At 36.5% G+C, this 15828-nt stretch overlaps 1 protein-coding gene across 1 annotated transcript in view; it reads left to right on the top strand.

Moving 5' to 3' along the window:
- Positions 1 to 15828, top strand: part of LOC134751237 (sister chromatid cohesion protein PDS5 homolog A-A-like) — a 30825-nt gene that overhangs the window by 2154 nt on the left and 12843 nt on the right. Inside the window, exons 2-5 of the mRNA XM_063686621.1 lie at positions 7830 to 7919; positions 13065 to 13259; positions 13614 to 13804; positions 14105 to 14312. Coding sequence (XP_063542691.1) covers positions 7839 to 7919; positions 13065 to 13259; positions 13614 to 13804; positions 14105 to 14312 — 675 coding nt within the window. The 5' untranslated portion in view covers positions 7830 to 7838. The remainder of the gene's footprint in view (positions 1 to 7829; positions 7920 to 13064; positions 13260 to 13613; positions 13805 to 14104; positions 14313 to 15828) is intronic.

The raw sequence follows: 15828 nt of genomic DNA on the forward strand, positions 1-15828 counted from the left end.
TTAAGGGGAACGAAAATTTGATTATTTTTCGCTACCATGCACGGTTTAGGAGATACATCCCTAAAGTTTTTTTTGTTGTTTTTTTTTCTTTTTTTTTGTCATTGCGTTTTTTGTTATTACTTTGGGGTTTCATAATAGGGAACGAAAATTTTATTATTTTTGCGCTACGACGCACGGTTTAGGAGATACAGCCCTAAAATGATTTTTTTCTCTTTTTCTTTTTTGCGTTTTTAAATCTTAATTAGGGGCTTCTTAAAGGGGAACGGATATTGATTATTTTTGCGCTACGATGCACGGTTTAGGAGATACAGCCCTATAAAGTTTTTTTGTTATTATTTTTTTTCTTTCTTTTTCTTGTGTTTTTGTATATTATTTTGGGGCTTCATAAAGGGGAACGAAAATTTTATTATTTTTGCGCTACGACGCATGGTTTAGGAGATACAGCCCTATAAAGATTTTTTTTTTAAATTTTGCGTTTTTTTAAATATAAATTATGGGTTGCATAAAGGGGAACGAAAATGTTATTGTTTTTGCGGTACCACGCACGGTTTAGGAGATACAGCTCTATAAAGTTTTTTTTTCCTGGTTTTTTTTGTTTTTTTTAAGTATTAATTACGGGTTTCTTAAAGGGGTTTTTTAAATTATTTTTGCGCTACGACGCATGGTTTAAGAGATACAGCCCTATAATGATTTTTTTTTTAAATTTTGCGTTTTTTTTTAATATAAATTATGGGTTGCATAAAGGGGAACGAAAATTTTATAATTTTTGCGCTACGACGCATGGTGTAGGAGATACAGCCCTATACAGATTTTTTTATTTTTTTTCTTTTTTACATTGTGTTTTTTGTATATTACTTTGGGGTTTCATAAAGGAGAACGAAAATTTTATTATTTTTGCGCTACGACGCATGGTTTAGGAGATACACGCTATAGATTTTTTTTTTAAATTTTGCGTTTTTTTAAATATAAATTATGGGTTGCATAAAGGGGAACGAAAATTTTATTGTTTTTGCGGTAGCACGCACGGTTTAGGAGATACAGCTCTATAAAGTTTTTTCCTGGTTTTTTTTGTTTTTTTTTTTAAGTATTATTTACGGGTTTCTTAAAGGGGTTTTTTTTTAATTATTTTTGCGCTACGACGCATGGTTTAAGAGATACAGCCCTATAATGATTTTATTTTTTAAATTTTGCGTTTTTTTTTTAAATATAAATTATGGGTTGCATAAAGGGGAACGAAAATTTGATTATTTTTGCGCCACCACGCACGGTTTAGGAGATATTATATCTATATATATAGCTATAATAGCTCTATAAAGTTTTTTTCCTGGTTTTTTTTTAAAGTTTTAATTAAGGGTTTCTTAAAGGGGAACGAAAATTTGATTATTTTTGTGCTACGATGCACGGTTTAGGAGATGCAGCCCTATAAAGATTTTTTTTGTTGTTTTTTTTTTTCATTGTGTTTTTTGTATATTATTTTGGGGTTCCGTAAAGGGGAACGAAATTTTTGTTATTTTTGCGCTACCACGCACGGTTTAGGAGATATAGCTCTATAAAGATTTTTCCTGTTTTTTTTTTGTTTTTTTTTAAGTATTAATTAAGGGTTTCTTAAAGGGGAACGAAAATTGATTATTTTTGCGCTACGATGCACGATTTAGGAGATGCAGCCCTATAAAGATTTTTTGTTTTTTTTTTTTCATTGTGTTTTTTGTATATTAGTTTGGTTTAGGAGATACAGCCCTATAAAGTTTTTTTTGTTTTTTTTTTATTGTGTTTTTTGTATATTACTTTGGAGTTCCGTAAAGGGGAACGAAAATTTTATTATTTTTGCGCTACGACGCACGGTTTAGGAGATACAGCCCTAAAATGATTTTTTTTCCTCTTTTTCTTTTTTGCGTTTTTCAATCTTAATTAGGGGTTTTTTAAATTATTTTTGCGCTACGATGCACGGTGTAGGAGATACAGCCCTATAAAGTTTTTTTGTTATTTTTTTTCTTTTTTTTCATTGTGTTTTTAGTATATTACTTTGGGGCTTCATAAAGGGGAACGAAATTTTTATTATTTTTGCGCTACGACGCATGGTTTAAGAGATACAGCCCTATAATGATTTTTTTTAATTTTTATTGCGTTTTTTTTAAATATAAATTATGGGTTGCATAAAGGGGAACGAAACTTTTATTATTTTTGCGCCACCACGCACGGTTTAGGAGATATTATATCTATATATATAGCTATAATAGCTCTATAAAGTTTTTTTCCTGGTTTTTTTTTAAGTTTTAATTAAGGATTTCTTAAGGGGAACGAAAATTTGATTATTTTTGTGCTACGATGCACGGTTTAGGAGATGCAGCCCTATAAAGATTTTTTTGTTGTTTTTTTTTTCATTGTGTTTTTTGTATATTACTTTGGGGTTCCGTATAGGGGAACGAAAATTTTGTTATTTTTGCGCTACCACGCACGGTTTAGGAGATATAGCTCTATAAAGATTTTTTCCTGTTTTTTTTTGTTTTTTTTTTTTTTAAGTATTAATTAAGGGTTTCTTAAAGGGGAACGACAAATTGATTATTTTTGCGCTACGATGCACGATTTAGGAGATGCAGCCCTATAAAGATTTGTTTTTCTTTTTTTTTTTCATTGAGTTTTTTGTACCTATATATTAGTTTGGGGTTCCATAAAGGGGAACGAAAATTTGATTATTTTTGCGCTACGACGGTTTAGGAGATACAGCCCTATAAAGTTTTTTTTTTATTGCGTTTTTTTTTAAATATAAATTAATGGTTACATAAACGATTTATTTATTTGCATATTTGCATATGAATATTGGGTTACATATGTAGGTGTTGGGTACAATATTTTGAGTTTGTTTCACCAAGATTCTACCTATACAGGTGTACATGCACTGTATATTGGCTTGAACGGGACCGAAACGTTTATTTTTGCGCTACGACGCACGGTTTAAGAGATACAGCCCTATAAAGATTTTGTTTCTTTTTTTTCATTGTATTTTTCATGTATTACTTTTGGGTTACATAAAGGGGAACGAAAATTTTATTATTTTTGCGCTACGACGCATGGTTTAGGAGATACAGTCCTATATATTTTTTTACAATGCATGTGCTCGAAAAGTGCGTTTCCTACGGAGCCATATCGTGCGGAAAGTACTGCTTTTCCGCACTAGTGCTTTTTGTTTTCAATTTTTTTTTACAGTACATATGGTGCTACTTTCTCGCACTAGTGCGGAAAAGAGCACTTACCGTGCATATGTCGAAAGTTTACAGGGCCATATGTACTGTAAAACGTACGATACACGTGCGAATAGGTAATTCGCAACTCGTGTCGATTTAAAACACTCCTTTTAATAATTAAACTTATTTGCCATGATATGTTTTTTTATTTACTCGCACAATGCATAGTAAAACATTGTATGATACACGTGCGTAAAGATGATTTCCGCACTTGTTGCATAAATAGCAATTTTTTTTATCAAAGAATGAAAGAAAGTCACGGTATTAATAACCAAATTTTACTTTAGTGGTACCTTTTTCCTATCACTGTCACAAATGTATGTGGCGTTCACGTAAACGCGATATTTTTAAGATTTCCCTGCGCAATGTTGCCAGCTCGCTCGCAAATCAAACATGTACTTACAGTTCTTTTGTATAATGGTGACATTGTACAATATCTATGAGTTTTAAATAGGTAAAAGATAATTCGACGCATTCTTTGCTTGCTTGTTGCTTGTTGTTGTGTTGTTTGCGTAACTTCTTTGAATAAGTTGCGTTAATTTGGCGCACAGGCGAAGTAAACTTGCGTTGCGTACGGCAAGGTCACGCCGCGGCCCCACCCTGCACGGCCTCCGTTGCCCATTCAGACCGCCCGCTAGCTTCGTTTGAACGCAAATAATATTTTTGTAATATTTGTTTATGCAGTGGATGCAAGTGACACAAATTCATACATCTTATTTATCCCGCATTTCAAATTAATAAGATGTAAACTCTAATATCTTTAATATTCTTTTGTAACGGTGACAGCCTGTTACAACAAAATCATCAAATATCTTATGAAGCTATGCCTTAATAAGACACAAAATCATTTAATGGACCTATTTAAACGATTAAATTCGACCTAAGTAATTTTTTTAACTCTAATTTTTTTTGTGTCATTTAGAATATTATGACATAGTATCAGATTGCAGTGGACGTAATTGACACAAACTATGTTTTCACACTAAAAACACTATCCTAAATGCAACACAGTTACATGTTTTCTCTCGAATATTTTTTTCTCCAAAATAATTCAAAATAAAAAATAATTACCACAAAATAACAAATTACTAGAAAAGCAAATTATATATATGACACAAAACAAAATGTAAGATTTACATCTTAACAAAGTATTCATAAGCGAAAACAGAATTGACTTTAATATTTTTATAACCTAGGGGTCAAAATATAGCCAGCGGTACAGGTCTAGTAATTGTTTTGGAAATATGTGCCCGATTTGATTGTTTGGCGATAGGTAAGTTGTGCAAAGTGCACGGATGTTATGATTTAGGTTAACAATATTAAATAAATCAACATTTTTTTAAATTAATCGATTTCTAAACTTAGGTATTTTGGCTAAAAGCTAAATAGACAGACTGAAGCTGGCATGAGGATAACTAGAAATATGGCAACTGATCTATAAGTATAATATGGCTCTAGAAAATAGACAAAATTCTTATAGTTGATGTATCATTAGTTTGAAAATAAATGCAACAAAAACACTATGTTAAAATCCTGCATGTTTTCTAAAATATGTATATTTCAAGGATTACACGATAATATTTACTAGTCATTTCATATGGGATTTATCATGCTGACATTAGCAAAATACTGATTTAGTATTAAAATAAATAAATAAAAACATGCATAAATGAGAGCAGCAAATTATAGCTTACAAATGAAATGGTAAGCATTATTAGAATAATGGAGTTTTCAGTTTTTCTATTGCTATACTAACACTTCAATAGATCAACAATGGTTGCAGTGATACAAAAGTGGCATAGCCTATGAAGAAGAGATAGAAGCATCTTTGACCAAACACACAATTGTAGACAACCCATTAAAGGCAGGCACTTTTATGATCACTTGATCAGTCAACTCTACTCATTCCAGGTCATTTTAAGCTCACTCAAAATGTTACTTTTCCATTCAATTGCATATGGCATCACTAGCCACTAAATGAGTTTATAATATATGTGGCTTTCCATTACAGAAGGGTCCTTATGCTTCAAGTGCAATAAGGACCATTTTATCTGAAACTCCAACAGAAATTTTGATAGTATAGATTTTGACGATCCTCTACAGGAGATACTATCATGACATTATTTTGAAATACCTACTAGTATCCTGTAATTATTAAATTTTTTGAATTGATATTTTATTGATTATGTTCTTGTATATCTTTTTTTGACGATCATAATATGAATTCTTGTAGATTGACATGCCTGCAATTTATAATGTAATCTGTATTATGAAATAAATAAATCTAAATCTATTGCACATGAAACATAAGGACCCACAGACTGGAAAGCCACATATATTCGAAATTAGAGCTGCCATTATGCTTTAAAGTGTGAATGCTCAAATAAATGTAACCTGTTTAATTCTAGAATAATTTAATTCCTGTTTATCTAACAATTTCGAAGCTGATGAAGTTAGGGCAGTCTTGTGGTAGTTAGTATACACCCACACTATTTAATTTCCTTATAGTCTCTTGAAGGTGCAGAATAGTAATTTTATATAATGTAAATTACAACATTATATAAAATTACTATTCTGCTATAAATAGTAAACTGGGTCAAGATTCTATTGATTTTACATTATTGTCTAGTCTAGTTTTTATACAAAATTAAAAAATATTGTGGATTTTAAACCGAAATTCTGAACACTGCATATTCTGAGCTATCCTAGCTGATTTAATAATTCTGAATAAATAAATATTATAGGACGATTTTACACAGTTCTCAGGCCCACAAGCTACTTAGGCTCAAGAAGGCTTGTGTTGTGGGAACTAGACTAGACGGTAGAATGCTTCATATGCAGGCTCACTAAGTCACTACTCACTACCAACTAGGCTAGTCTAGCCTAGTAGGAGGCTGTCAAAAAAAAAGAAAAACTTTATGTGAGTTTATGATTTTAGCGGGCATTACATTATACAAATTGCAGAGCGCTAGCTGGGTTTGCGCACTAATTTGGTATAGTGTAAAGGCAGTTAGCCAGTTAGTGACCCAATCTAGTGCGATCGTAAGTGCTCTGCCGCACTAACGCTACCTAGCGCACTAGATCGCATAGTGTAAATGGTGTTAGCGCGCTTAGCGCTTACTGTGCAAGGTCAGTTGTCCGCACGCCACCGACGCAGTCGAACGTATAGCAAGTTATTTCATTACAGTTCAAAAAAAAATGATGCAGCCACAAACTAGGGAGAAGGAAAACTTGCTTAACATGATTGAACTTTATAAAGACATGCCATTTTTATGGGATAAAAAAGATGCGGTTGCGTTCAATGCGGTGCGATTTGAACGATGACCACTGCCGAAATGAGAGTAAGACACTAACTAGCGTCGCTAGCTAGTGTAGTGTAATGAGCGAGCTCTTTTTTACCTCGCCTAGCGACACTAAATTAGTGCTCTGCAAATTGTACAATGTAATGTCCGCTTTTGCCAAATGTATCATTCAATATTTACATGCCTTAGTTTTTGTTTTACCTTAGGGACGGTTTACACATTGATTAGTGTTAAGTGCAGGATCATACATTTGCTACTTGCGTTTATTTAGTAGCAAATGTATGTACTCGCACTTAACACTAATCAATGTAAAAACAGGCTGTTAGTCAAGTTGAGTAAAGTTTGTGCAATAACTGTATAATTAGTTTTACCTAAATAATGAGGTTACTGTGTATGTCTGACCCGCTAGGGTACAGTTAGAACAAAAGATAATAATGAATATGCGGAGAAAAACAAAATCCGTATATTTTTCGATCCATTCCATTCGGAAATGGAATGGAAATAATAATCATAGGACAGTTTTTTGTTCTATTTAAATCGAAAGAATGCGTAGACGCATTAGATCAAAAGAATGAGTAGAAATAACATAAACAACCTAAAAAAAAAGTGTAGTGTACAACTTTAAATAAAAAAAATAATTCAAGTTGTCATTGCCCTTACACAAATTTTTTATTTTCGAGTTACTTTATGAGTTCATGACTTTCATTAAGCACACCATTTTGTAAAGTATAACATTGCTACTAATTTCCACGCTCATCGCCTTTTATTATTGTGTTAAGTATGTTATGTTACAAGACGCATAACATAACTATTTACACAGCATGGTCAGGGTCGAATGTGACAATGAGGTTTACATTTATGTGTATATATTAACATCTATTGAATTTATTAAGGTCCTTTGCTGATTACTCTCAAGTACCTGTGTTAAATATGTTTATATGGTTTCACCGATTTTGTCACCCACTTAAAAAATTGTTAAATTTAACACCGAGAAAATAAAAGATTGTTCATCAAAATATTAAGTAAAATTGTAATTTCGTATGTTTTACAATATTTTTAAGTACTCATCGAAATCACCAAAAAGTTTTTGACAGTAAAAACTGGACAAGTGCGAGTTGGACTCGCCCACCGAGGCAACAGAAATACATAATCTGTGAAAATTATCACGGTTCATGAGATACAGCTTTGTGACAGACAGACAGACGGACAGTGGAGTCTTTACACTGATTGAAACTTTCACGATTTTTACTCATTATTATTCACAACAATTGTAATTCGTTTCCAGATTGGCAGTATGGCGGAAATAGTGTACCCGCAAGGCTGCAGGCCTATCACCGATGACCTAGGACCCGATGAGCTAGTGCGGAGACTTAAGGCAGGTTTCCTGTTTACATAGAAAAAAAATAAAGAAAAATTATAGCAGGTGGTAGTGGCCATCGCCTTCGATCGAGTGCCAATCTTGCACTGGCAACACCTCATCACAAATAGCCGGGTCCACACAAAGCGTGCATACGCGCGAGGCAATTTCCTCGCGCACAAAACGGCCAGTGTAGACGTGCCACGGCCGAGGCGCGCGTATTGTATCAACATTTTTAGACGTGCCTCGCGCGCGCCGCCTCGGTCGAGGCACGTCTACACTGGCCTTTTTGTGCGCGAGGAAATTGCCTCGCGCGTATGCTCGCTCTGTGTGGACCCGACTAATCTCGTGCGTATGGTAAATCATTTGCGGTACGAGCGGTTCAGCTTTGGAATGAGTTGCCTCCCTCAGCAATCGCAGTCAGTTGCATCGCTTAAGAGGCAGTTAAAGAAGCTGTGGCTATCCGACGAGAGCTAACTTGTTTGTGACTATAGGTATATATTTATTATATATATAACTTAGGTATTCTATATTATATATATTTGTTATACTGTTACATACTTCTAATTTTTATCTTATTTTATTTATTTTCGCCCTCTTTTATAATTTTATTGACTTACCTCTAGTCTATTGTACTCAGTGCTGTATTTGTCTACCGTTCTTCGTCAATTCTGGTTAAAATCAACTCAAAGGTTAACCTTTGAGTTGATTTTAACTGGAAGAAATCCCTTAAAGGGATAAGTTTGCCTTTGGACTGCCTATCTTGTGCCATATTTCTTTTGTGCATACATACAATTTTCCTGTTCTACCTTTTTTTCAGTTTTGTTTATGATATTGACAAACAAGGAGACGTATCGCCTGATGGTGAGCAATTAAGCCCGGTTCACATTCGTCTGTCGTGTTGTGTTGTGTCGTGACGCATCAGAACGGCAATCGGTTTCATACATTTAATATGGTTGCGTTCACATTTGTCTGATGCCTGATGCACGACACGTCAGACAAATGTGAACCGGGCTTTACCCTCACGGATGGACACCTGCAACATCAGAGCGGTTGCAAGTGCGATGCCGGACTTTAAGATAGGAATAAGCTCTTTTCTTGAAGGTTAAAGTCGTCTTTGTCCAGAAATACAGCGGGCGATAATTCATTCCACTGTTTAGCTTAGGTGCAGGGTTCCATCCGATAATAGCCCAGGGTCTGCTTTGTCGCTTTGTGAACCTAATCCCTAATCACTGGCACAAGCACCAGTTCTTATGAAAGTGATTGTGTCTTTTAACCCAAAAGGGGAAACTAGGGTTAGTTGGGACCAGTCCCGTTTGCTAGCGATGTTTTCTTTCACAGAAGAGCTGGTAAATATTTAGTGATATAATGATGTTGTTGTGTGAAGAATGAGTGAAAGCAGGCTTACAAAGAGAGTGTACAAGGGAGAAGTAGAAGCGGGAGTTGGAAGGGGTAACCTTGGCGGACTTTCTCTGATCAGATCGGGGAAATCCTGAAGAAAGGCCAGGTCAAGAGCACCCTAAACCGGCGAGCGTGTATGAAGAATGTTATGAAAGTGAAGGAAGCGAAAGAGGTATATGTCAGGATCGTAGCAAGCCTCTGCCTACTAATAGGCGTGATTATATGTATGTATAATGATGTTTGTACGAGACGGGGTTCGATTCGAACCTATGATATCTGGTTTAGAAGCCTTACCGCAAGCCGTGGCAAAAACCTAGACGTTATGAAGATTAATGATGTCAGTTTGTAAACAAGACCACTGTTATATTGAAACGAGAGTGAAATTAAAGAATGCTTAACGTGGACTATTTTTACCGCGTGACCCACATACTGTTATATCTTTATAACATATCGCTTAGTTTCACTTTTCTTTAACTAGAACAATTTTAATGATTATTATACTCGTACTTATGACACTTCGTAGTTGCATTATGGTGATGATGGTGACTCGTAGTGGTCATTTGATTACTTTTTATCTTTAGATTTTTTAGAGGTCTAAAGCTGGAGGTAGCTTTATTTGACATTCATAGGTAAGCGTATTGTAATATGCCTATTTGAAAAATTGACTATCTTTATCTATTGATCTTATATAAGCAGTCGCGATTATAATATAAATAAGAATGGGTAACACCTACCTTAACAACTGGCCAGAAGAAACACAAAATTGGGAATCTCGAAGATTTAGCGCCTTTTAAGGCTTTTTTCTATTTAACAGTGGGACACTCAAATGGGCTAGTAAATAGATTAGGTTTTTAAAGCTTGTATTGGCTTATCCTTCTAACATCGGCGGCCTATTTTTCAAAGTAATGGTCGGCCACCATTACTAAGCGGATATCAAACTGATGCGGATTCGTAGGTCGTTCCGCTGCGAGCGAGACGGGACTTTGCATATCCCCCATTCGCACACCGGAGCGGCGTGCGGATGCTCATCTAATGTAAAGACCGCCTAACCATAGTTGCACGATCACGATATATTAGCCGATGTCATCCTATCTCACCGCATCCGACCCCCCGCCCCCACACACACCCTGTAAATCAGTAATATCTATAAGGAAAACAGACATGGTACGAGGGCTGTTCCGTAAAAAGTTAGTCAACGGCGTACTATTAATCATGTTCATTTAATTTTAGTGTAGCTTAAAGACAAATTTCATTACAAACTCTTTCGTGTAAATGTCACTGGCCAGTGACATTCAATTATTTTTTTATGAAATCAGAAAAAAAACATGTCTGTCACTTTTTGTTCGCAAAAATGGAGCTATCGCGGGAAGCATTTCGTGCTATGATATATTATGACTATAGACGAGGGTTAACATACAAGGATTGTCATGAAAATTTAACTAGTGTTTTTAGGTCATTATCACCATCTCTTGCTACTGTCAGTTACTGGTTTCGTGAATTTAAGCGTGGGCGGAGCGACGTCAAAGATGAGCCTAGACCGGGCCGACCGCCAACGGCAGTCACTCCAGAAAATGTTATCAAGGTGGTGTGGCTAATCAAGGAATCTCGAAACATTACCCACCGAGAGATTCAGGACGAACTGAAGATTGGATCCCGGGCAGTTTCTACCATTTTGCATGACCACCTTCAAGTTCGAAAGGTTTCGTCTCGGTGGATACCACATTTTCTCACACAGGAGCAAAAAGATAGGCGTGTCGATTGGTGCAAATTTATGCTAAAAAAATTCGATAATGGCGATTCTCAACAAGTGAGCTACATTGTGACATCCGACGAATCTTGGATATATAGCTATGACCCATTTACAAAACAGCAATCAACACAATGGGTCTTTGAAGAAGATGATTTACCTACTAAAGTAGTTCGCGGCCGAAGCGTTAACAAAAAAATGGTTGCTGTTTTTTTTCGACGTATTGGACCTGTAGCCGTAATTCCACTTGAAGATCATAAAACAGTTACCAGCCAATGGTACAGTGAAGTTTGCTTGCCACAGGCCTTCCAGGAGCTGAACGTCAGTCGTCCAAGTACTGGAACCCGGAGCATAATTTTTCATCAAGACAATGCTCCGGCTCACACTGCTGCCAGAACGATGGATTTTTTAAGCAAATCAGGAGTTTAACTGCTACCACACCCTGCGTACAGCCCTGACCTGGCACCGTGTGATTTTTTTCTGTTTCCCACGTTAAAAAAATCATTACGAGGACGACGATTTTCTACGGCGGATGAAGCAGTGGACGAATTCAGGCGACTTTTTTTTGACCTTCCCCGCAAGAAGCGTTTTTTTCCTGTTTTGAAAGTTGGTTCAGTCGAATGCATAAGTGTATAAATGTAGCAGGGGAATACTTTGAAAAGTTGTAAATAAAGTTTTATTATATTCCTTATAGTTTTTGTTTAGCTAAAAATTTCCGGAACAGCCCTCGTATTTCTATTCCGTTTTGTCGGTTATAGTCAGCAAATGGTTCAGACGTTTAGCTACTGAATTGATTATTTAATTATCTCTAACATGTGCCATACGCCATGCGACACATTAATTATGCATGAACAATGCGTTAGCATAATCAATCGATTGCAAGTACAAATTTCACTTATCAGATGAGCTTGATAAGTCCACACAGTCCGTGAAGAAACTAAATTAAGAGGCTGTATTGTAATTGACCGATCGTTAGTGAAAGTCTCCGTTTCAGCTTGGGCAAAAACGCTTTCGTATGTCCGGATGTTCTCCTTTACAGGTCGCATTTCTCAATCGATTCTCGTGAAATTTTGTGAGCAGGTTCGGTAGTTAGATATATATTTTGTGAGCAGGTTCGGTAGTTAGATATATATTTTGTGAGCAGGTTCGGTAGTTAGATATATATTTTGTGAGCAGGTTCGGTAGTTAGATATATATTTTGTGAGCAGGTTCGGTAGTTAGATATATATTTTTTTTATTTTTTTTGGAAAATATTCAAAATGGCGGAAATTGGCATAAATATAAGATAGTGACTCAACGAAGTAACTATTTTTTATTTTATAATTATCATCATCATCACTCATTCAGTAACAATATTACATTGTGTTTGAAATCTTAAAACTAGGCACATGCATACAAAAATATTACAAAAACACAGCCACCATAGCCACCAATGAAGAAAATAATTAATAGTCAGCAACAAGTTCACGAGAATCAAATAACAATAAAAAGTAGAAGTTTCCTAAATTAAATCAATTGAAAATAATAAAGAAAAATTTCAACAAGTATAAAGTAAAAAAAATAATAATATCATTATAAATGTCAGAATAAGAAAAAAATATTAAGAAAGAAATGTCATCGTAAAAAGTACCTAAATTAAAAATAAAAGTAGTTTCGAAAGTTGTTATTAAAATAATAATAATAATAAAGTACATTTTGTAAGCTTATCTCGAGGTTTACAGCTCACTGGACCACTAGTCATTTAGTAAGACGACTTTGTTAAATGTATAATTCCCGCGACCCATACAAAATGTATGAAAAGAGTCGTGGCCATTAGACGCAACCGCAGACATATTCCCAGAGAATGACGCTTTAAGGAAACAAACGAAATTCTTTTATGATTGTGTGTCAGTCTGCCTGTCACAGTCAACTAGCTCGAAACAACTTTGCATTAGCATGCATGGGCACAAGGGCATGTAACAGGGCACCATATCAGTGAGCTTTTAGACCACCAGTTTACTTTTTTTTTTTAACAGGCATTGGCGCACACTCTCCAAGGGTTAGGCCAGGATGAGGGCATGTACCAGCAATACATCCCTCTGGCAATCCACCTCGCCGACGAGTTCTTCCTCGCCAACCCCTCTCGCGACGTTCAGCTTCTGATAGCATGTTGTATCGCGGATGTACTGCGTGTGTACGCTCCTGAAGCGCCGTATAAAGACCAGGAACAGGTTTGTATTACAACATCCCACTGATAACTGAACTTAAGCCACATCTGGCGCTCTTTGCGGGCGAGTTCCTCACCAATCCTTCTCGCGACGTCCTACTGCTTAAAGCATGTTGTATTGCGGATGTATTGCATATGTACGCACCTGAAGCCCCTATGAAGACCAGTAAGCATCCAACTTCCAATTGCAAGCCTTGATACGTTGCTTGTATGCCCATGAATAATGTAAGATAAGGCCATTGTCTACTTCTGGTATCGTGGATAACTTTTTGTCAAAGCGAACTTTTTCGCTACAATTCCGATATTTATAACGGCTGTAGAAAGTAGAAATGACGTTAAAACTGATGTTTATCCACAGGTGAAGACAATATTCCTGTTCCTAATCAACCAGCTGCAAGGCCTCCGGGACCCAAAGGACCCGGCATTCAAACGCTACTTCTACCTGCTTGAGAACCTTGCCTATGTCAAGTCGTTTAACATGTGCTTTGAGTTGGAAGACTGCCAGGAGATCTTCTGCGCTCTGTTCTCGCTCATGTTCAAGATTGTCAAGTGAGTAAACTAGTATCTATGTGTTTTAAATAAATTTATTTATTTAAAATTCACCCGGTAAGATGTTAACCAAAAAATTGAGTTAGTTAATCAAGTCATAATTTGTGACGTAAATCAATGATACTTCAGATAAATTTTACATTTTTACTGGTGAGGCGTGTTGGAAACATTTACATTTAAAATGCTAGTTACTTGTTGTTAAGCGTCGGTAAACACTTTTTTGGCAACTTTAAGACTCTAAGGACTTTTTTTCTTTGGAAAACCTTAACGAAACTTAAAACATTACCTTTATTTTCCCAGCACGGAGCACTCGTCCAAAGTGAAATCCTTCATGCTGGACGTCCTGTGCCCGCTGATCACAGAGTCGGACGTGGTCTCCAACGAGCTGCTGAACGTGATCCTCATGAACCTGGTGGAGCCGAACAAGCGTGAGAGAAAGCACGCGTACGCGCTCGCCAAGGAGCTGATCAGCAAGACGAGCGAAACTTTAGAACCTTATATACAGGCGGTGAGTTACATATGCTACCCTAAAGTTTCAACTTACAGATTTTAGTTGGCATTTGAGCTACAAAAAGGCCCCCAAGTATCCGTTTTCTTTGGTTCCCAAATTGCCCAATAGAGACTCTAGCTATTGGCAAGTTACTCTTAGTTTATAGTATAATGGCAGTTCTCTAGCTCCCTCAAGCTGCCTTGAGGTTCATGTACCGCTCATACGGAGTTACAATGTTACAAACGGATATAAACACTATCACTACAGCTATACTGTTATCAAAGGTGGCCGCTTTGGTAATATTTCAGGTAAGATGTTATACTAAATTCAAATTGTTGTAAAGAATATAAATTTTGTCACGCCTGCTGATGGTCGTCATGAATTTTTAAGAATCCCTTTTGGTATCTGCAATGTCCTTTGAGTTTTCCAAATGATAAGTATAAACGCCTATTAGAATATGCTATCCCTTTATAAATCTCGTCGTATACGAGGGCTGCCTATTAAGTTGTGTCGTTTGGAAAAACTAAAGACAATTTAAGTGTTCAATGGTATTTATTGTTTTTCAAAGTAATCACCGTGATATGTAATACACTTTTTCATTCGATCGAACCAGTTTTCGAAACACTTATTCCAGTCCGACGTCGGGGTCTCCAAAATGGCCATTTTGTATGCCTCAACCGCTTCTTCAGGCGTCTGGTACCGTTGACCACGAAGTCGTTGCTTGATTTTTGGAAAAGTAAAAAAATCGTTAGGGCTTAAGTCTGGACTGTACGGCGGGTGTTCCAGAATTTCGACGTTTTGCTCTTTTAAAAACGCAATTGTTTGCCGGGCGGTGTGCGAGCTCGCATTATCGTGGTGCAGTCTTATACGACGTCTTGGGTTATTTTTTCGAAACTCGCCGATGACTTCTGGTAAACAGACAGTGGTATACCAGTCAGCATTAACCGTTGTTAACGATCCTCGAGCACGATGGTGGCAACGTGGCCACTTTTCGCCACAAACGTGGCCACCATTTTTTTCGAAGTGCTCCGTGAGCGTATTACTTTGGTCGGTTTTGGCTCATCTTGGAACACCCAAACAGTCGACTGCTGTTTAGAATCGGGATCGTAGGCATATATCCAAGATTCGTCACCACTGATAATGTCGTAAACATGTTTCGAGTTTCCTCGGTTGAATTGCCGCAGAGTTTTGCGACACCATCGAACGCGAGCCGTTGTTTGGTCTTCACTGAGTAAATGTGGTATCCAGCGTGAGATCAACTTTTTTACGCCTAATTGATCATGCAAAATACTGTGAACACTGGTCCCTGAAATACTTAAGGAAGCTTCTATCTCACGGTATGTCGCATGGCGATCTTCGACGATCAGTTGCCGTACAGCATCAATGTTCTCCTGGGTTACGGCTGTTTTTGGTCGACCTTCACGATGTCTATCACCAAGACTAGATCAACCACGTTGAAATTCTAAATACCAGCGTTCCACAGTCCGGAGGCATGGTGCTTTATCATTGAAAACCGTAGTCAACTCTTCGAAGC

Source organism: Cydia strobilella, chromosome 21 (genome assembly GCF_947568885.1).
Source record: "Cydia strobilella chromosome 21, ilCydStro3.1, whole genome shotgun sequence".
NCBI classification, from domain to species: domain Eukaryota; kingdom Metazoa; phylum Arthropoda; class Insecta; order Lepidoptera; family Tortricidae; genus Cydia; species Cydia strobilella.